General features: G+C 52.0%; 3 protein-coding genes across 8 annotated transcripts in view; 2 read left to right on the top strand and 1 right to left on the bottom strand.

Annotated features, from left to right (window-relative positions):
• CSNK1G1 (casein kinase 1 gamma 1) overlaps nucleotides 1–2,643 on the top strand; it is a 205,671-nt gene extending 203,028 nt beyond the window's left edge. For both annotated transcript variants that reach the window (XM_030929878.1, XM_030929880.1), the window contains one exon: nucleotides 2,299–2,643. In XM_030929878.1, the coding sequence (XP_030785738.1) occupies nucleotides 2,299–2,401 (103 nt within the window). In that variant the 3' untranslated portion in view covers nucleotides 2,402–2,643. The remainder of the gene's footprint in view (nucleotides 1–2,298) is intronic.
• Nucleotides 2,644–5,499: 2,856 nt separating this feature from the next.
• PPIB (peptidylprolyl isomerase B) lies at nucleotides 5,500–12,859 on the top strand. Its single transcript, XM_010355477.2, has 5 exons — nucleotides 5,500–5,848; nucleotides 6,544–6,657; nucleotides 8,488–8,581; nucleotides 11,759–11,943; nucleotides 12,533–12,859. Exons 1-5 carry the CDS (start codon nucleotides 5,714–5,716, stop codon nucleotides 12,653–12,655), a joined length of 651 nt encoding a protein of 216 aa, XP_010353779.1. The 5' UTR covers nucleotides 5,500–5,713; the 3' UTR covers nucleotides 12,656–12,859.
• Nucleotides 12,860–13,564: 705 nt separating this feature from the next.
• Nucleotides 13,565–16,630, bottom strand: SNX22 (sorting nexin 22). Of its 5 annotated transcripts, none has more exons than XM_010355476.2 (7): nucleotides 16,496–16,630; nucleotides 16,019–16,102; nucleotides 15,597–15,701; nucleotides 14,992–15,086; nucleotides 14,638–14,670; nucleotides 14,320–14,387; nucleotides 13,565–13,935 (listed from the first exon to the last, which is right to left on the bottom strand). In XM_010355476.2, the coding sequence occupies exons 1-7, from the start codon at nucleotides 16,568–16,570 to the stop codon at nucleotides 13,814–13,816; spliced, it is 582 nt and encodes a 193-aa protein (XP_010353778.1). In that variant the 5' UTR covers nucleotides 16,571–16,630; the 3' UTR covers nucleotides 13,565–13,813. The 5 variants fall into 5 exon arrangements, with proteins under 5 accessions (XP_010353778.1, XP_030786652.1, XP_030786653.1 ...); XM_030930792.1 differs by having other exon boundaries at nucleotides 15,950–16,102; XM_030930793.1 differs by having other exon boundaries at nucleotides 13,697–13,935; nucleotides 15,006–15,086; nucleotides 15,950–16,102.
• Nucleotides 16,631–20,150: the final 3,520 nt, after the last annotated feature.

Genomic DNA, 20,150 nt, shown 5'->3' on the forward strand with positions numbered 1-20,150 from the left:
ACCTCTAAAGTAATTTCCAAACTTAGTTCAGTGGAAAGATACGCTGGTAGTGCATATTCAGTGTTGATTTTCAGTGCTAGTAACCACTTTCAGTGCCAGAAATACATAACAATGATAATGTAATGTCAAAGTGGTTACTAAAGATTATAGCCTTGGCCGGGCGCGGTGGCTCACGTCTGTAATCCCAGCACTTTGGGAGGCTGAGGCGGACGGATCATGAGGTCAGGAGATCGAGACCATCTTGGCTAACACATCGAAACCCCAAAACCCCATCTCTACTAAAAATACAAAAAAAAAAAAAAAAAAAAAAATTAGCCAGGCGTGGTGGCGGGCGCCTGTAGTCCCAACTACTCAGGAGGCTGAGGCAGGAGAATGTCGTGAACCCGGGAGGCAGAGCTTGCAGTGAGCCGAGATCTCGCCACTGCACTCTAGCCTGGGTGACAGAGCAAGACTCCGTCTCAAAAAAAAAAAAAGATTATAGCCTTAATTTTTTTATGTAAAAAATAAAATCCATAGCTCCTCCCAGTGAGCAAGCATGGCTTGCATTTCTCAAAAATGAGAACTTCCATGGCAGCCAAGAAAACGTCTTCTCAGAGGAACTTTTGTTTGATGCATCTCCCAAGCCCACATGCCTCCTGTGTCCCAGCCACCACTTCCATTTTCACATTTAAACCAGCTCTCCATTCCCATTGAGTTGCCCTAACAACATTGTCTCCAGTGTCAGAACTGTATTAGGGTTCGTTTCTCAGATTGGGAGCCTGCAACACCATACAGCCAACATTGCCTTTGCCACGCCACTGCCACCATCCCCACTATTGCCCTATGGTGGGCAGATGAATTCTCGAAACCCTCAGGGAGCCAGGACAATTAGGCACCCCATCTGAATTGGCCACGTGAGTGACAGGCACTTATCTCTCGGGTTCTTGCTCTTGCAGACTGCAGGGAAGTCCTATCTAGAGGTCGATGGCAGAGACTCCTAGTCTTTCCCATGAGGGGTTGATAGGAATCAAATAGGGATTCCTTTGGCTTGGGGTTTTGGTGTTTTTTGTTTTTTTCAGTTTGTTTTTTGGTGTATGGGGGGTGATTTTGTTTCTGAATAAGAAAAAGAAGAGGCAACCATGGCCCTTAACGTGGGTTTATAAAGTTTTGAGCAGTGTTTTAGCCACAAGTAAGGAATCTTAAAAGTCTTTTATCCAGCAAGCAGTCTTAAAAATGTTTTTCTAACTGCTTTTGCAGGTGACTAAGTACAAAAAAAAAAAAAAAATAGGTTTCTCATTGTATTCGAAATAGTGAGTAGGTTCCCTGGATAATACACAATGGTAGTTGACATTTTCTCAAAACACAACCAGAAAACCCACTTCCAGTATTTGTAAATCACCTTTCAAAGGAAGAAGTGAACATGTGTTCCATGTATTTCTAGTTTGATTACCAAACTTGATGTTACAAAGAAACCTCAGTTCTGTAGACAGAATTTCTTTTATTTTTCTTCTTTTACTCCTCACAATCACTTTCCCGGTGCCATCACCACCTATAAGGTCTCAGAGCAGAGGATTATTCACGGTAATAAGTGGGGGTGCGGTGCAGCCATTCCAGTAACACCACAAGAGGACAGCTGTTCTGAATGTCCCCACCCACCCTTCTTTCAGTACAGGTGAAACATTTTCAGTTCATGAGCTCCAGACCAAATCCCAGGCCGGCCCTTGCACCAAAAGCCTTTTTTAGAAGGCTTATCAGTCTATTAGGAATGTCTCAGGAAAGACGAGCCATTTCTTTGGGGAGAAATATATTTACAGATGGAAGTGTGTGATTGCGTGTCTGTGTGTGTGTGGTGTGTGTGCGCACGTTGAGTGCGTGCGTCCATCTATGTGCATTTCACTTCCATAAAGATCCAGCCCAAGCTGCTCGGAACCATGTGTTCCTGAGTATTCTGAGGTAAACAAGTGACAAGTGAGCTTCTGAAATTAGTGTCTCAGCAAGCTGGCTTTAGGAATGAGCCCTATTTATCAAGCAGAGAAAAAAAATAACAGCAGAAAAGATAAAGATAAACCAAAAATATATACCCCAATGGAAAATAATGTTGATTCAGCAATTCCCATCGGATGTATTACATGCTCTAATTTATTATATTATTATTTGTCTGTCTTTGATCTTTGCCCATTGTACTCTTAAAAAGATGTTGGGATGTTGATTGCGATTTTTAAACAACTTGATAATGTATAAATCAGCTGTGGAAATCAGTTTTAATGTGTGCATGTGTCTGATTATTGTTAAATGCCTCTTTTTTTACTTTTTTTTTAGATGTATAATGTTTCATAAACCCTGGCACTGGTCACAAAGCTCAGCTGTGAAAATGAAATTTGTAGTATTTTTAAACATGAATGTCAATTTCAACTGTATTTGAAATGGTTCCTGCAGGAGAGATACTTGTGCACCATTAGGAAAATCTTCTCTGCAGAGGAAGTAGCCTTTGGAGAAAATGGAAAATGGGTTCTGATATGTTATCTCAGAGTAGCCCATTTCCTAGGGCACCATGGAAAACACAAATGTGATATTTAAGTATACCTCTTCCCCAGTTTGGGGAGGAAAGGACTCAGTTTGCACCCTTTTTGTATGTAAAATAAAATGTCTTACCTTTCTTGGCTACTTCTGCTTGTTTGGTTGGTTGATTGGTTTGTCTGGTTTTTTTTTGTTTTTGTTTTTCGTTTTTTTTTGAGACAGAGTCTCGCTCAGTCGCCCAGGCTGGAGTGCAGTGGCGTGATCTCAGCTCACTGCAAGCTCCGTCTCCCGGGTTCATGCCATTCTCCTGCCTCAGCCTCCCGAGTAGCTGGGACTACAGGCGCCCGCCGCCATGCCCGGCTAATTTTTTGCATTTTTAGTAGAGACGGGGTTTCACCGTGTTAGCCAAGATGATCTCAATCTCCTGATCTCGTGATCCGCCCGCCTTGGCCTCCCAAAGTGCTGGGATTACAGGCGTGAGCCACCGCGCCCGGCCTGGTTTGTCTGTTTTTAATCTCCCTCGGCTCATTTGTAATTAACAATCTAGCTAGAACTCACTTTGATGCGATTAGAGTCTCCTGTGAACAAAAATAAATGCCTGATAATTTGGCATTCTTGTTTCATTCCTTGGACTAAACATTGTCTTCTCCCTTGAGTCACTTCAAAAATAAATATTGCTGTATCTCGTCAAGTGCTAAAGAATATAATTATTTTTTAATTAAAAAAAAAACATTGGCCGGGCACGGTGGCTCACGCCTGTAATCCCAGCACTCTGGGAGGCCAAGGCAGGTGGATCACTTGAGGTCAAGAGTTTGAGATCAGCCTGGCCAACATGGTGAAACCCTGTCTCTACTAAAAATGCAAAAATTAGTTGGGTATGGTGGTGCACACCTATAATCCCAGCTACTCAGGAGGCTGAGGCAGGCCAATTGCTTGAACCAGGGAGGTGGAGCAGTGGTGAGTCAATATCGCACCACTGCACTCCAGTATGGGCTTCAGAGCAAGACTCCGTCTCAAATAAATATTCCTGAAAGAATTTGGACATTATCACTCACATGTTAGTTCCTGTGTCCCTGTTGTTCTCAGGTGGTAGAACACAGGAAATCAGGATCTGTTCTGTGGAACAACTTTTAGTAGCTTTATAATTCTGCTCTACAAATGCGGAATATGTGACCAGACAGAAGATAGAACTGTGATGAGCAATGTAAAACCATACTGCATGTGTAGCCAACAGAACAACTGTCAATCTGGGCATGATTGACTCCTTCCAGTTTGTTACTACTCTTTAATTACTTTTTCACAGGCAAGTAGCCGAAGAATCATGAGAGAAAAGTTTCACGTTGAGAGCATTTTATCCATCAACCTGATTTCTTGTGAAAGCGGGAATGGGAGAAAGGCTGCTGTAATGCCATTTTAGCCTTAGCTCCTCGTGTGCAGGAGGCTACTTGGGTTTTTTGAGTGTTTCCTTGTTTTTGAGACAGGCTTGAGTGCAGTGGCACGATCACAGTACACTTGCAGCCTTGACCTCCTGGGCTCAGGTGATCCCCCAATCTCAGCCTCTGGATAGCTGCGACTACAGATGCGCACCACCACGCCCCGCTAATTTTTGTATTTTTTGTAGAGACAGGTTTCACCATGTTGCCCAGGCTCAAACTCCTGGACTCAAGCCCTGCCTGCCACAGCCTCTCAAAGTGCTGGGATTATAGATATGAGCTACTGTGCCCAGCCGGAGGCTACTTTGAAAACAGGATTTAGTAAACATTTTTCTCTGGCTATGGCAGCCTGAGACCAGCGAGTGAGGAAAGAGGCTTAACAAAATAGGACAAAAACAAAAAAAAAGGGATGAGAGATGGATCTGGAAGATCATCTGTGTCAATATAACAACGTTTAAAACTTCCACCTGATTGGTGTCTGAATTGAGGTGCGAGGACAGGAAATAAGAGAATTGTCTTGAAGCTCTACAACCTGTGCATGGCCGCTGTAATGAAGGACAAAGTTAATGCCAGTGGCCTTGCATAACGTCAGTCTCAGGTCAGCGCCTCATGAAGACTACATTGCATAGTTTATGGAAATGGAGCCCTGCCTATAATCTGTGCTGTGCCGACCTGAAATTTCTACGAAGTTAATCTTTGAAAATTAGTTTTAAAGACGTTTTAACGCCATAGGTCCAAATTTTGGAAGTTGGTGTTTTGGTTTGTTTTGGTGTGTAAGACTTCCAGTACCAAAGTATCCATGTTGTAGAGTGGGACAACACTAAGTGTGTGAAGACCGAAAATAGCCCTGTGGGGACATCTAGTAATATCCCTGACCTCTGGAAAAAAGGCATTGTATCCTCAGGCCGTGACATAAATTATTTCTCATGTCAGTGCGGATGTGAAGCTATCCCAACCAGGACTTGTTGGACACTCCGTACTGCAGCGATGTGAGGGAGCTGTGGACAGAGTAAATGCAACACAGTCCCTTGCGCAGAAAAAAAATGTAGTCTACTGGGGAAAACAAATAGGTAAAGGAAGAACAGCGTATACAATAAGATGTCCATTGATACATACATCAGTAAGCACAGCAAGATTACAGAAGGGAGAGAAAAATGGGTAGTAACTTGGCCTCAGTAAAAAGGGAAGTGGGTTGTGCAGCAAGTTTTGCAAAACAAGTGGAAGGAGCCGTACAAGGTCACGCTCGGTAAGAATAAATGTCCCTGGAGTGTTTGGAAGTCACAACGTTTAGAGCCAATCTGGCGGTGACAAACACTTGAAGGGCCCAAAACAGTGACAAACGTCCCGTGCCCCGGTCCAGGCCCACGTATTTGCTAACCTCAAGCGCCAGCAACCGCAGGCCAGTGGAACCGCGCTCCGGGCAGGGCGGACGGGCGGGCCGCGGAGCATGCCGGGGCTTGTGGTCTTCTCGGAGCCCGAGCCCGTGCTCGGCGGGGCCGCCTTCCGCCGGTGGCCTTCCTGTGGGTGGGAGAGGGCGGCCGGGAGCCCAATGAGGGAGCAATAACGTGGCAACCACCCACGAGCCCGCGTCGGTGCCCGCCCCGCAGGGGGACCTACTATCCGGCGCCGAGCCGGAGGGGGGAAACGGCGCCCGCCGCCCGCCCGGAGCAGGCGAGCAGCCCCAGTCCCCCCCACCCGCGCGTGGCGGCGCCGGCTCCCTAGCCGCCGCGGCCCCACCCTCTTCCGGCCTCGGCTGTCCGGGCCGCGCTCGCCACCGCCTGTGGATGCTGCGCCTCTCTGAACGCAACATGAAGGTGCTTCTTGCCGCCGCCCTCATCGCGGGGTCCGTCTTCTTCCTGCTGCTGCCGGGACCTTCTGCAGCCGATGAGAAGAAGAAGGGGCCCAAAGTCACCGTCAAGGTCCGGTGGAGTCCGCGGCATTTACGGTGCCGGAGCTCGGGCCCGGGCGGCCTTGGCTTGGCCTTGGCTCAGCCCCTCCTCCCTCGGCTTCTGTCTGTGGCCTCGTGGCGTCTGGGCCGTCCTGCCCATTCAGTCCAGAGAACGACCCGGACCCACCCCGAGACCCCCAGCCCCTGCCCTGACCCAGGGAGTTAGTTGGATCCGCGAATACCCATCTGGGGCTGGCACTAGCAGCCTCAGAGCAGCCTTTTTGCAAACACCCCTCAGTGCTGGGGAGGTGGTGAAAGATCACGCCTGCCAGATTCCGAATCCTTTCTCTCCTTAAGCCAAATTTTAGCCACTTCCAATTACAAAGCACAGTATGTAGAGTTCAAACTTAAGTGGTGAACTTAGACTCCCCTCCTTATGGGTTTTTAAATGTTAATTTTTAGAATCTGGGTCCATTAGCTTTTTAGAGCAAATATTGTTATCCTGTAGTTCAAGGAGGGTGTAGATAAGCATGTTTTCCAAGAAAAGGGTCTGGAGCTTTCATTAGATTCCCAGGATTTTTACCTTCACCAAAATCAGATTCAGAACCACGTCTCTAAAAACATGGCTCTATTCTCTCTCCCATCCTCAGGGTAGCTTCTTGTACCTTCCCTCCCCTACCAACGCCCCTTTAAAGAAGCTAAGTTGGCAATGGTCTCTTTCCTCAGGTGTATTTTGACCTGCGAATTGGAGATGAAGATGTAGGCCGGGTGATCTTTGGTCTCTTCGGAAAGACTGTTCCAAAAACAGTGGATAATTTTGTGGCCTTAGCTACAGGAGAGGTAAGTGGCTGGAGCAGGGGTAGTCAACTCAAATGAAGTGAAGCTGGCACTGGGGATGGCAGCAAACTGACCTGCAGAGTTCAGCCCATCTGTAGTGGACCTCACTGAGCACCGGCTGCCCGTTGCCCTGGGAACACAGTACTGTCCTTTCTTAAGAGTAAGGGGCCCCTGACCAGGCACAGTGGCTCACACTTATAATCCAAGCACTTTTGGAGGCCAAGGTAGAAGGATTGTTTGAGCCCAGGAATTCAAGACCAACCTGGGTAACATAGCAAGACCCTGTCTCTACCCCCCCAGAATTTTTTTTTTGAGACAGAGTTTCACTCTTGTTGCCCAGGCTGGAGTGCAATGGCGCGGCCTCAGCTCATTGCAACCTCCGCCTCCTGAGTTCAAGTGATTCTCCTGCCTCAGCCTCCCGAGTAGCTGGAATTACAGGCATGCGCCACCACGCCTAGCTAATTTTGTATTTTTAGTAGTGACAGGGTTTCACCATGTTGGCCAGGCTGGTCTCAAACTCCTGACCTCAGGTGATCCACCTGCCTCGGCCTCCCAAAGTGCTGGGATTAGAGGCCTGAGCCACTGTACCCGGCCAAAAAAAAAATTATTTTTAATGCGCGGGGTGTGACAGGGTGCACCTGTGGTCCCAGCTGCAGCTACTCAGGAGGCTGAAGTGAAATGGAGGCTGCAGTGAGCCATGATCACACCACTGCACTCCAGCCTGGGCAATACAGTGAGAACCTGTCTCAAAAAAATTTTTTTTAAATAAAAGGCTGGGTGTAGTAACTCACACCTGTAATCCCAGCACTTTGGGAGACTGAGGCGGGTAGATCACCTGAGGTCAGGAGTTAGAGACTAGCCTGGCCAACATGGCAAAACCCTCTCTCTACTAAGAATACAAAAAGTTAGCCAGGCATGGTAGTAGGCGCCTGTAATCCCAGCTACTCAGGAGGCTGAGGCAGGAGAATTGGTTGAACCCAGGAGGTGGAGGTTGCAGTGAGCCAAGATTGCCCACTGCACTCTAGCCTGGGCAACCCCAGGGAAACTCCATCTCAAAAATAAAAGTAAAAAATAAAAAAATAGGCCGGGTGTGGTGGCTCACGCCTGTAATCCCAGCACTTTGGGAGGCTGAGGAGGGTGGATCACCTGAGCTCAGGAGTTCAAGAGCAGCCTGGGCAACACGGTGAAACCTCGTCTCTACTGAAAATACAGAAATTAGCTGGGCATTGTGGTGGCACATGCCTGTAATCCCAGCTACTCAGGAGGCCGAGGCTGGAGAATTGCTTGAACCTGGGAGGCGGAGGTTGCAGTGAGCGGAGATTGTGCCATTGCACTCCAGCCTGGGCGACAAGAGAGAAACTCTGTCTCAAAAAAATAATAATAAAATTTTAAAATAAGATAAAAAAGAGTAGGGGGTCCACAGCTGCCTGGGAAGACTTCACCTAGGGTGAGGGCCATGGGTTTTAAGGAAACAACAGTGCCCTGTTTCAGTTTAGATTAACTTTCCATTGAACCAGCAGGTGACCTTTCTTCTCAGTTTTCTTGTATCTGTTCTTATGATTGGAAGAAATGAGGGGAAAGGCGTTATGTGATGTAGAATTGTATAAAGCCTGGGAATTGTATGCAGGCAGACGAACTTCCACATCTGTGTGCGCCATGCCTGTCCTATGGTGCCTGCCCGCTCACTCAGTAGCACATTGAACGGTGAAAGTGGTCAGCAGTGGTGTCTCTTCTGCGAGCAGGAGTTGTGGGCTTGTTCCTGCGGGGCCTATTAAATGTAATGTCTTCCTGCTGCCCCTTACCACCTCCTTACCTTCTCTTCCCTCTTTCTAGAAAGGATTTGGCTACAAAAACAGCAAATTCCATCGTGTAATCAAGGACTTCATGATCCAGGGCGGAGACTTCACCAGGGGAGATGGCACAGGAGGTAACCACAGGTCCTCTGGGCCAAGGAGTATGTCAGTGTAGCCTCCACGGTGGGAGAGCCAGGCTCTGCTGGGGAGACAAGGCCTCTTTCTTCCCCAGCTCTAGAGGCAGGCCTACTTATTACCTACCTACTTTGAGACCAGCGGCACCCTTCTTTGGAGAGGGAACCCAGTACAAAGGAGAGGAATAATGGGGTGGACCTGATGGTAAACCTAAGAGGATCTCTCCCAGGTGGCCGTCCTGTTGATCCAGGCCTATAACCTGGTGACCTTTCCTGATACCTCTTTAGAATGGGGACTGGGGAGAGAGGCATGTGGAAGCAAAGTGAAGACATGTGGGTACGTGATTCTAGGTCAGGTGCCCAAAGCCTGTCCAGGCTACCCTGGAAGCCCCAGCAAGAGTAGGAGGGCCAGGCGTGGTGACTCTGTAATCCCAGCACTTTGGGAGGCCAAGGCAGCTGGATCACTTGAGGCCAGGAGTTCAAGACCAGCCTGGCCAACATGTTGAAACCCCATCTCTACTAAAAATACAAAAGATTAGCCGGGTGTGGTGGCGCACACCTGTAATCCCAGTTACTCTGAAGGCTGAGGCAGGAGAATTGCTTGATCCCAGGAGGCGGAGGTTGCAGTGAGCCAAGATCGTGCCACTGCACTCCAGCCTGGGCAACAGAGCGAGACTCCATCTCCAAAAAAAAACAAAGAGTGGGAGCAGTTGCTTTCCTTGACAGTCTTTCACCAGAGACCACTCTGTGAGGGCCGACCCTTACCTCAGCATTAACTTGCACAAGGAGGACAGAAAGATCCCCGGACCCGTGCGTGAGTCTCACTGAGCTCAGGTACAGCCTGCTGCACCCTTAGAACACAGCTCACTCCTCGATGAGTGTCTGTGGGGCTCTGCGGTGGGGGTTGAGGATGTAAAGACCTATGGGGCAGTGGTTCCCTTTTACTTCCAACAACTGAAAATGTACAAGTGGGCCATGATGCAGCATTTAGGACTTGAGCTCACAAAGGAGACCGAAGAACCGTATTTGTGGGGTCAGACGCAGTTGGGCTGGATCCAGCGTCTGCCGCCTTCTTGTTTTGTGACCTCAGGCAAGTGAGTCGTTGGAGCTTCAGTCTCCTGTTCTGTACAGTGAAGGTGGAGAGAGTTGTGGGGCCATGAGGACTGGGCTAGGTCTGGAATGTGAAGTGCCTGGTGTGCAGTGAGTGCTTAGGAAGTCAGCCACTGTTGGAGTGCTGACAAGCAAAGGAATCCTCTCAGGCCAGGGAACAGGGAATGGCCTTGCCGATGTGAGGGAAGATTTCAGTGGGGTTCTGAATGAGGAGAATTTGAATGGGCAGGATTAGGGCATGAGCCCGGTTCTGTTCTGTGGCAGGAGCTTGGCCAAAGGTGCGGTGAGGGCATCTGTACCCGGAGTGCAGAGAGGTGGGTGATGGCCTGCAGCCTGGGCTTCGGCCTGCAGGGAGTCAGGGCCATGGAGCTGAGTAAGAGGATGACCCCTCGCTTGGGGTGCCAGGGGAGTCATGTGGTGGCAGATCCAGAATGTGGAGGCCAGGGCAGGCAGGCTGCTGGGGGCACTGGTGCAGCTGACCCTGGGCAGGGAGATTTGGGCCTGATCCTGAGGTGGCTGAGAGCAGAGATTTGAGAGCAGACCACCTTGGTCTGAACTCTAGCTCTGCTGCTGCTTTGCTGGGGCTCCTTTTATTCTCTGTGCCTCAGTTTCTTCATCTTTGAAGCGGAGTTAGCTCCTCCTCATACGGTGGATTGTTAAATATGTAAGATGCTTGGAACAGTCTGTGGCACACACTGTTAGCGCACTAAGCACTCGCCTACTGCAGCGGTGGTCGAGGGAATGGAAAGAAAGAGTAAGTACATGGGGAGTGGCTGGGGACAACCTGAGCCACGTGCAGAGGAAAAGGGATCAAAAGAATAACTGAGGTCTGGAGAGAAAGATGACAAGGTATGTTGAGTTTAAATAGAAATGTCCATTTGGGTTTGGAACCCCTGTATCTTGGGAGAGTGATTGGAGCTAAGGACGGAGATTTGGGGGTTTTCTGGATAACAACTATCATCAGAATCCCACAGTTGGCTCAGATGGGGGAGGCTTTTAGCCAGCACTCCAGCCAGGACTCACTGCACATGTGGCAGAGTTCAGTCTCCCCAGCGTGGGGGTGAGAGGTGGAGCACAGGCACAAGCACCCCTGTCCCACCAGCCAGAGTCTGGTCATTTTTGGTTTTCAGTTGTCCTACTTGCTGCCCAGTCAGAAATACCTTCCTGGTTGGCATCGCTCTAGGACAGTTTGCCAGCTCAGTTCCATTCTGTGGAACCACAGGATGAAGGTAGGTGCAGTGAGAAGGAAAACAGGGTTTTGCATGCAAATACGTTTGAAAAGTGTTAGATAAAACAAAATGAAAATGACCCCATTTTTGGCTGAGTTTCTTGGGGCCTAAGGCACAGTGTCAGTCTCCAAGGGGTGACAGGGAAAAAGAAGCGTTTCCGTGTTCCTTCTGGAAGCAGCTTTGGAACTAGGATCTCCGAAACGGCATAGAGATCACCCTGGATTGCCCTTGCCATATCCCCAAGCCCCACGTGGACAGATGCATCACACCCACTCACAGCTGTCTTTTATTCCTGTTCATTCCTTGTTAAGAGGCTTTGACTCTTCAGAACCCCAGGGGCAGCCCCTCTTTTCTGCCCTTCCCCACCCATCTCTGGCTGCTTTCTCCTCTGCAGCTATGCCTGTGTCTTTTGTGCTCATAGGAAAACAAGCTGGTCAGCCACAGCAGTCCTCCTTTTCTGGAGAGTTCCAACCCTGCAGACGCCCCTGCATCCTGCACAGCACCTCCCTCCACCAAAGTCCCTCCGCGGCAGGCCTGGGCCACATAGCCAAGGGAAGCTGATAACATGCACTTTATTTAAAAGCCACAAAACTATCCTCTTGAAGTAATCCTTCTGTGAGCTGTTCACCACATCAGCCTGGCCTGATGCCCCACTTGGCCTCAGTCAGCGTGGCTTGGCTCTGAGTCCAGAAGATAGGAAGGGTGCAGCTTTTATGTCCTTGTACTCCACTCAAGCCCAGCCTGGCACAGAGGACAGGTTAAGCCCCATCAGTCCTGGCCCCGAATGTCTGCTTGGTTTGGCCCAATCCAGTGCCCCCGACCTGCTCTTTTTTCCCAGGAAAGAGCATCTATGGTGAGCGCTTCCCCGATGAGAACTTCAAGCTGAAGCACTACGGGCCCGGCTGGGTGAGCATGGCCAACGCAGGCAAAGACACCAACGGCTCCCAGTTCTTCATCACAACGGTCAAGACGGCCTGGCTAGATGGCAAGCATGTGGTGTTTGGCAAAGTTCTAGAGGGCATGGTGAGTTCTGGAAGCAAGGGCTACTACTGGGCTGTCCTCACTGGGGATTCAACACAGACCCCAGGGCAGGAGCTCCATGTGTCCATCCCTTTCCCAAAAGGACCTAACCCACAGATGCGGCCCAGTGCTCCTGTCCAGAATAAACCCTGTACCTCCATGCCTCCAACGTTCTACATTCTTCCAGCCCCGTCAGAGCCCAGCCAGGAAGCCTTGTTAAGGCTGCACAACTGCCGGAGCCTCCCTCCCCTCATTCACTCAGGAATGTGCTGGTCCCACCCCTGAGGTGTACTGAGTGCAGCTGAACACAATGTCCCTGAGAAGCCACATTTCCTGGTCACCCTCTTCCTCCTCCTTGCCCTTGGCCAAACCTGGGTCTTCGAAGGAATACAATTCCTGCATCCCCTTGTCAAATCTGCATTCTCTCTGCTCTGGCCAGGAGTCTGTTAGAATTTTGGTGCCTCCAGTTTTGTGTGCTGTTGATGACTTGTGGGTCTCAGCCCTCCTGAGTCATACGCTGGGGCCTTTCTCCTGAGCGGTGGACCTCCTTACCCACTGTGCTCTCCTACTTCCATCCACCTTTCTTTTCCAGGAGGTGGTGCGGAAGGTGGAGAGCACCAAGACAGACAGCCGGGATAAACCCCTGAAGGATGTGATCATCGCAGACTGCGGCAAGATCGAGGTGGAGAAGCCCTTTGCCATCGCCAAGGAGTAGGACCCAGGGACCTCTTTCTTTGAGTGACCGTCTGTGCAGGCCCTGTAGTCTGCCACAGGGCCCTGAGCTGCACTGGCCCCAGTGCTGGCATCTGGTGGAGCGGACCCATTCCCCTCACATTCCACAGGCCCATGGACTCAGTTTTGTAACAGACTCCTACCAACACTGACGAATAAAAAAAAATGTGGGTTTTTTTATATATAACGTGTGGGCCTGGTTCTTGAGCCTGCAGCGCTTCCCCTAGGCCTACATCACAACATGCCTGTGACTCTGCTGTGCCTGCCCCTTCCCTGGGATCCTGCCTGAAACTTTGACCCAGGAGCTACCCAGGAAAAGGCAGGCAGGAGCTTTTGCCCCCTGCTTCTAAACTTTGCCAGCTACTGGGCCTCCCCATTTGCTCCCCTTGCCACCACTCTCCAGTCTATGTTAAGGAATATACCTGTACTTTTTCATAGCCTACCTCTAAATTGACTTTTTTTTTTTTTTTTTCGGTAGAGACAGATCTCATTATGTGGGCAGGCTGGTCTCAAACTTCCAGACTCAAGCATCCTCCTGCCTTGGCCTCCCAAAGTGTTGGGATTACAGGCGTGAGCCTGTGTACCCAGCTGACATCTTCCTTTATTATTTATTTATTTATTTTTTGAGACGGAGTTTTGCTCTTGTCCAGGCTGGAGTGCAGTGGCGCGATCTCGGCTCACCACGACTTCTGCCTCAGCCTCCTGAGTAGCTGGGATTATAGGCATGCACCACCACAACGCCTGGCTAATCTTGTATTTTTAGTAGAGACGGGGGGCGGGGGGGCGGTTTCTCTATGGTGGTCAGGCTGGTCTCGAACTCCTGACCTCAGGTGATCCACCCACCTTGGCCTCCCAAAGTGCTGGGATTACGGGCGTGAGCCACCGCGCCTGGCTGACTTCTTCCTTTATTACTTATCTTCTTGACCCTGCCTTGGTTCTTGGGCTCTAAGAGCATGCAGATTCTACTACCTCCAGCTACCAATGCAAGCTAAGTTCTGAGCCTTGAGTGGGAATGTGGCACAACTGGACACTGGGTAGTTAAGTCCTGAGTCCAGGCCCAGGGAGGACCTAGCCTTATATGGAGTTCATAGAACAGAGGCACATAACTTTCTTAGGAGGCAGCCAACGGCCTCTGGACTGATTAGGGCATCGGTGGCAGAGGAGCAGGGTGACAGGCCGCCTTTGGCTGGGCTTTATCTGGGCTGATGCTGAAGCTGTAGAGGCCCTGGAGCACACCATTCACCACCACGTTGGGCAGCGGCTCTGTGGGATAGAATTAAACAGGTCTGGCCTCAGGCCCGCAGCTCCTTGAGCTCCTGCACATGGGCTCAGTCCCCACTTGGGAGTAGGAGCCCTTGCCAAGGTAGCAGACAGCAGCTGTCCACCCCAAATGAAGCCTCAGCATTCCCAGGTCACATTCTGTTCACATCAGCTTGGTAAAGAAGTCAGGTTGCTGAGGAAATGGAGACCAGGGAAGCCAAACTTGTTTTCCTTGTGTCTACAAAGCAGGCTCCAGGGAACAGGAGCAGGAGTTAGTGGCTCCAGAGGTGGGCAGCAGGAAGGAGATGCTGCCTGACGGTCCCAGGAGCTGAGAAATGCCAAGCCCACACCCTACCCCTGTAGCCCCGTATCTAGGCACCTCCTCACCTGGGGAGGGGGTGCAAACATAGGGATCCATATGGAAGCTCAGGACAGGCCGCTGGTGCTGCTGGGAGCTGGGAGGAAAGAGGGTCATGAACTATGGGTGCGGGAGGCAGGGCAGAATCCCACAGAGGGGTGGAGACGGGGCTGAGATCACCAGGGACCCATGAAGAAAAAGATGAGTGGGAAATGGGCTCAGGAGGCACCAAAGGGAAAACAGACTTCAGGGCCCAGGCCAGACAGGCCCAGACAGCAGGCCCGCCTCCTAGCATATGGCCACTAGGGGGCGGCAGGGGCCAGGCGCGGGCTGGGGCTTTGACTTGCCTGCTCTCGCGAGGCAGGAACTCCCCCAGGGTGCTGAAGAGAAGAGAAACACACACTGTAAGCTGCCTGGGGATGCCCGGGGAGCGTGAGGAAGGGGTGGAGACACCAGAGCCCAGAACTGCGCCTCCCAGGGGACCACTGCTTCTATTTGTAACAAGCCTCAGTTCCGCAGGTGGCTGGGGTAACCAAGGCTGTCCAAAGAAAAGCCCCTCCACCCAGGTCAAGAAGGCTGGTGACGGCGGTCATGTCAGGCTGGATCCCGGCAGATGTGAGACGAAAGGGCTTACCCTCTAACACCTTTCCTCACCTGTCCACTGACGACAGCCCCTGGCCCCCGCCACCGGCCCCCCTTACCCCCAGTTGCTAGCCTTGAGATCTGTGGGGAAGTGCCGAAGTCTCAGGAATTCCAGTAACTCCTTGGGCACCTCCTGATTCAGGTACAGGATGCCCTGGAGAGGACAGAGGAGACTTGCAATCGGACCCAGCTACTAATTTGCATAGTGCGCATAGTGCAGTGCCAATGAAAATGCAGGGCTCTTTGTTCCAAAAAAAGAACTTCAAGACAATGACAGCAGAGCATTGAACTAGGCTCAGGGCCCTTCTGAGCGCCGGGCCCTGTGTGCACAGGTTGTACCCCATGATGTGGCATAACTTCGCTGTTGGGGGAAGGACCCTCACCCTACATCCCATCAGGAGGGCAGCACAGGACCTCACCCTGGAGGGGACAGGACCTGGCTTTCATGGAGCTGGGACTACCTGTGTCCATTACCTCATTCAGTCCTTTCACCAATCCAGAGGTGGGTGTTTGGACCTATATTACTCTTCAGAAAATTGATGCTTGAGGTGGTGAATAACCCCCAAGTTGTGGGTTCCCTCCCTGCCATGCCCCCACACCTCTCTGTCTGGGCCACACCCCTGGCACAGCAGGCTGGGGGGCAACCAAGTGTGCCCTCGCATACCTGGATGTAGGCCTCCAAGCCCTGCCGGCGCTGTTCCAACCCTCTGGTCCTCCAGTTGGGCAGGCGTTTCGAGGGGAAGTCGGGCACTTTGTACAGCTTCTTGATCTACTGGAGGTTTACCCGTGCGATCACAGCATCCCGACTGAGCCCTCAAGCCCTCTTCAGCCAAGCCAGAAACCCTCCCGCACCCCGCCTTCGGGCTGTACCCTGGGACAGACCCTGGTGAGTGGTGGACAGGCGGAGGGCGAGGAAGGCTCCAACCCACCCACAGACGCCCGGGGGCTGACCGGCCTCGCAGGGACTGAGGCAGAAATAGGGGTGGCGGAGGCTGGGGCTGGAGCTCGTCCGCCCACCTCACAGGGCCTCGGCAGGGGCCGGACGGAGGCTGGGCCGGGGCCGGTGGGAGGTCGGCGCCGCCTCACCCGCTTGTGCAGCGCGTGGAACTCGCTGTAGCGCCTCGGCACCGTGTGTCTGCGCCCGCTGCACAGCACCTCCACTTGGAACACCTGGCGGCGCGGGCGGGCAGCAGGGGTACGCTTGAGGCCCCGCGGGGAGGACACAGCAGAACCTGCGCCCGGCGACGCGCCCACCCTCCCGCGCTCAAAGGCACAAAGCGGCCTTGCGGCGCCGCGGCTCCTCGGGGACGCTTCGTTCCCGCACACCTGAAAGAACGGGCTGGCGGACCCTCCCCTCGGCGCCCTGGGATCCCTCAAGAGCTCGAACCACGGTCCGCGAGGCTGGCAAATCCAAGCGGCCCCCAAACCCTTGACAAGGTTTCCCCCGACGGTCCAGCCCGCAGCGCTCGTTCACCCGGGCCAGGGCTCCGGGTCCCCACTGAGTGCAGCGCGGGCAAATCCTGCGGGTACGGGCGCCCCTCCCCATCCAGGGGCCGCGCTCACCATGTGGCCTTTCTCCGGGCTCTGCCTGGGCCCCTCGGCCTCAGGCCCCACCGACGGGATGTGAACTTCCAGCATCCGCGCCCCGGCCCCGGCCGCTCCGCGCGCTCGGCTCGGAGCCCTAACTCTCCGGGAGCTGACGGAGGACCCCGGCGCGGCCGGCCCCGCCCCTTCGCCCCGCAGGCCCCACCCCAGGCCCCGCCCCCAGGCGACCCCGCCCCGGGCGTTCCCTTGAGCGGCGGGTCCTGAGCCTAGAAGATTAAGCGGGACCCGGACACCGCCCCCAAAGTCTAGTGCGCCCGCAGCGCAGGGCGGTGGAGTCACCCGTTTGTCAAACATTGACGGAGCACTCACTGATGCCAGGAACTGGGGAGCAAAAATGTCACCCATCCTGAGTTAAGCGCCTGCTATGAACTAAGGACCAGCCTGTGGCTCCCGGCGTGGCCGGAGGCGGGACCCGGGCCTCAGCGCCGGTCCTGGAGCCAACCAGGGACCTGTCTTGCGTTCCTCAGTCCCTTCCCAAGCCTTTCCCTCCTTTCAGCCTGTTCCCTGGGATTGTGATATGGAGTCCCCGGCTGAGGCCACACCGGAGCAAGGCTTGAACCCAATCCAGCTTTGATGCCCCCTTCTCCAGCATCCACAGCACCCCCCCACACACACATATACATACATTCATTCATTGTTTTCATCCATCCATTCACTCCTATCTTCCAACCCTAAGGGTCTCCAGGCTGTTTGTGGGGAAGAGGCAGTTTAGGGACCTAGGCTCCGATTTGGGGGTCAGACAGCCTGGATTTCAGGAGCTCTGTAGACCTTTGCTCATCTGCAAAATAGGGATAACGTGACTCCTTCAGGCGAGTGTATAAAGTGAGATGATTTGGCGGGGCACGGTGGCTCACGCCTGTAATCCCAGCACTTTGGGAGGCCAAGGCAGGCGGATCACCTGAGGTCAGGAGTTCAAGACCAGCCTGACCAACATGGTGAACCCCCATCTCTACTAAAAATACAAAAATCAGCCAGGTGTGGTGGTACATGCCTGTAATCCCAGCTACTCAGGAGGCTGAGGCGGGAGACTCGCTTGAACCTGAGAGGCAGAGGCTGCAGTGAGCCAAGATCAAGCCATTGCACTCCAGACCGGGCGACAGCAAGACTCTGTCTAAAAAAAAGTGAGATGATTCATGTTAGGCCCTTAACAGAAGCATTGAGTAGCAGCTTGACTGTGGGCTTGTCCTGGATGACTAGGATTAGTGGGCACAGGGCAGTGGATGGGAAGAGGGACTCTGGGGGTTGGCACCGGGTTGCTCTTGTCCACCTCTCTGGGCAGGTTCTTCCTGGATATGCGGCAGGATTTTGATCCAGAACTCTTTTCAGGCCATGTGCTGGAAAGGGCCTCTGTTCCCACGTCTCAGCCCTGCACCCTCCAGCTGTCGGGAGAGCTATCATCAGCAGCACCATGGCAGGTCCTCTACTCCACTGACTTCCCCTACAAAGGCCAGGTGACATGCGAAGAGGGGAGGCCCTGCCTTCCAAAGCTCATACGTAGTGGGAGGTCTTGCGGTGGGCAGGAGGAAGCAGAGTGCTTGTCTTCAGGGCTGGAGTTGAGGGGACTCACCCCTCCCCTGCTCCTGCAGAGATGCCTCTGAGCTGGAGCAAAAACCTCCATCCCCAGCCCTGTCCCCAGAAAAGGGCTGAGATGACGACCCCAAAATGGGGCAAACAGATCTCACCAATACCATGTCCCACACTCTCTTTTTCCAAATCGCATCACACAAGGACCACAGAATCAGGAAGCTGAAACTTCCCAGATGCTAGTGGGGTCCTCTAGAAGAAAAGCAGCCCAGAGTGAGGAGAAGTGCTGTGCTTTCATTTCCTCCCTAGGGCCTCATCATTCAGGGACCCAGCTTTCCCTGGCCTACAGGGCCTCCCCAACTGCCGCTGTCCAGGGAGGCCTCTCCTGGGATCCTCAGATTTCTTGGTCCCCATCCTAATGACTGCCCCTCTGTCTCTGGGTCTCCGTTTTTTCCTGCCTTCATCCCCAATAGAACGTCCATTCTCTACCCTGCAGCACAAACTGTTATCAAGGCATGTGCTTAAAACCTTCCAATGTTTCCCACTGCACTTAGAATAAAACCCACTCTCCCTATGCAATCCACAAAGCTGTAAACCACCCAGCCCCCAGCCCAGCCTCCATCTTCCACCTCATTCCTCTCCTCTCCCCATCATGCACCAGGCTCTTCCAACCTGACAAGCTCTTTCCTGCCTCAGGGCCTTTGCATTAGGCTGTTTGCTCCACCTGGGGACACTCTTCCTTGACTCTTCAAGGATTAGACTCATCCTCCAATTCTTAGCCTAAAACTCAACTCAAAAAGACTTTTTTTTTTTTTTTTTTTTCAGACAGGGCCTCACTTTAGTCGCCCAGGCTGGGGTGCAGTGATACAGTCAAGGGGCTCACTGCAGCTTAGGTGATTTTCCCACCTCAGCCTCCTGAGTAACTGGGGCTACAGGTGCGCACCACCACACCCAGCTAATTTTTGTAGAGACGGAGTTTGGCCATGTTGGCCAGGCTGGTCTCGAGCTCCTGGGCTAAAGCTATCTACCCACCTTGACCTCCCGAAGTGTTGGGATAACAGGCGTGAGCCACCGCACCTGACCAGGGCTTCCTTCTTGACTACCCTATCATATGACCCTTTCTATGCACTTATTACAGTCTGCAATTACTGTTTGGTTACTGTGTGTCTCAAAAACATTTGGGTTGAAAGACTATGTGAATATTTGTTACTGAAAGACTATATGAATGAATGGGCAGTAGGGGTGTGTTGAGAAAAAACTAGGGAGGGGAAGGAGCAGGGGCTGCTGAAGGGTTAAAGGCTGCCTGCAAGGTGGGACAACAAGAATCTTCTTCCCACCTCCAGAGTTAAACACACCTCTCCTGTTTTCTCTCTTGGCAGATCGTTGTCTACTTTATCCATTCACTTAATTTTCAGGTGTTCCAGGAAGCCTCAGATCAGTGGATTTTCATCAGCAGTTGTGGAAAGAGATTCCATGCAGCTGACTTGTCAAACATGCGACAGTGAACCTGCAGCTCCTAATTGCACAGGGTTCCACGGCACAAGAGTGCAGGTACAAATGAAGAGAAACAAGATCCTTGACATGGAGGCATTTAAGATGTCTTTGGGGAGATAAAACAAGGTCTGGAGAATGTTTTCCAATTTTTAAAAATCAATTATGTACTAATTTATTGAGACAGGGTCTCACTCTTTTTTTGAGGCTGGAGTGCTGTGGCACAATCGTGGCTCACTACAGCCTTGACATGCCAGGCTCAAGCGCTCAGCCTCCCGAGTAACTGGGAGTATAGGTATGCACTATTAAGCCTGGCTAATTTTTGTTTTGTTTTGTAGAGACAGGGTCTCACAATACTGCCCAAGCTAGTCTCCAAGTCCTGGGCTCAACTGATCCTCCTGCCTGGGCCTCCCAAAGTGCTGGGATTATAGGTGTGAGCCACCGTGCCCGGCCAAATATTTTCCTATAAAGAGGAACACATGACATGATGTAAATACCATAGCAGTTATTACAATCAAAGAAAGTTTGCTTTCTGTATATACACTTCCAGCTCTGGCCAGCTTAGCATATGAACAGCATATTCCAGACTCTATGTGAC

This window comes from Rhinopithecus roxellana, chromosome 5, assembly GCF_007565055.1.
Source record: "Rhinopithecus roxellana isolate Shanxi Qingling chromosome 5, ASM756505v1, whole genome shotgun sequence".
In the NCBI taxonomy this organism is placed as follows: domain Eukaryota; kingdom Metazoa; phylum Chordata; class Mammalia; order Primates; family Cercopithecidae; genus Rhinopithecus; species Rhinopithecus roxellana.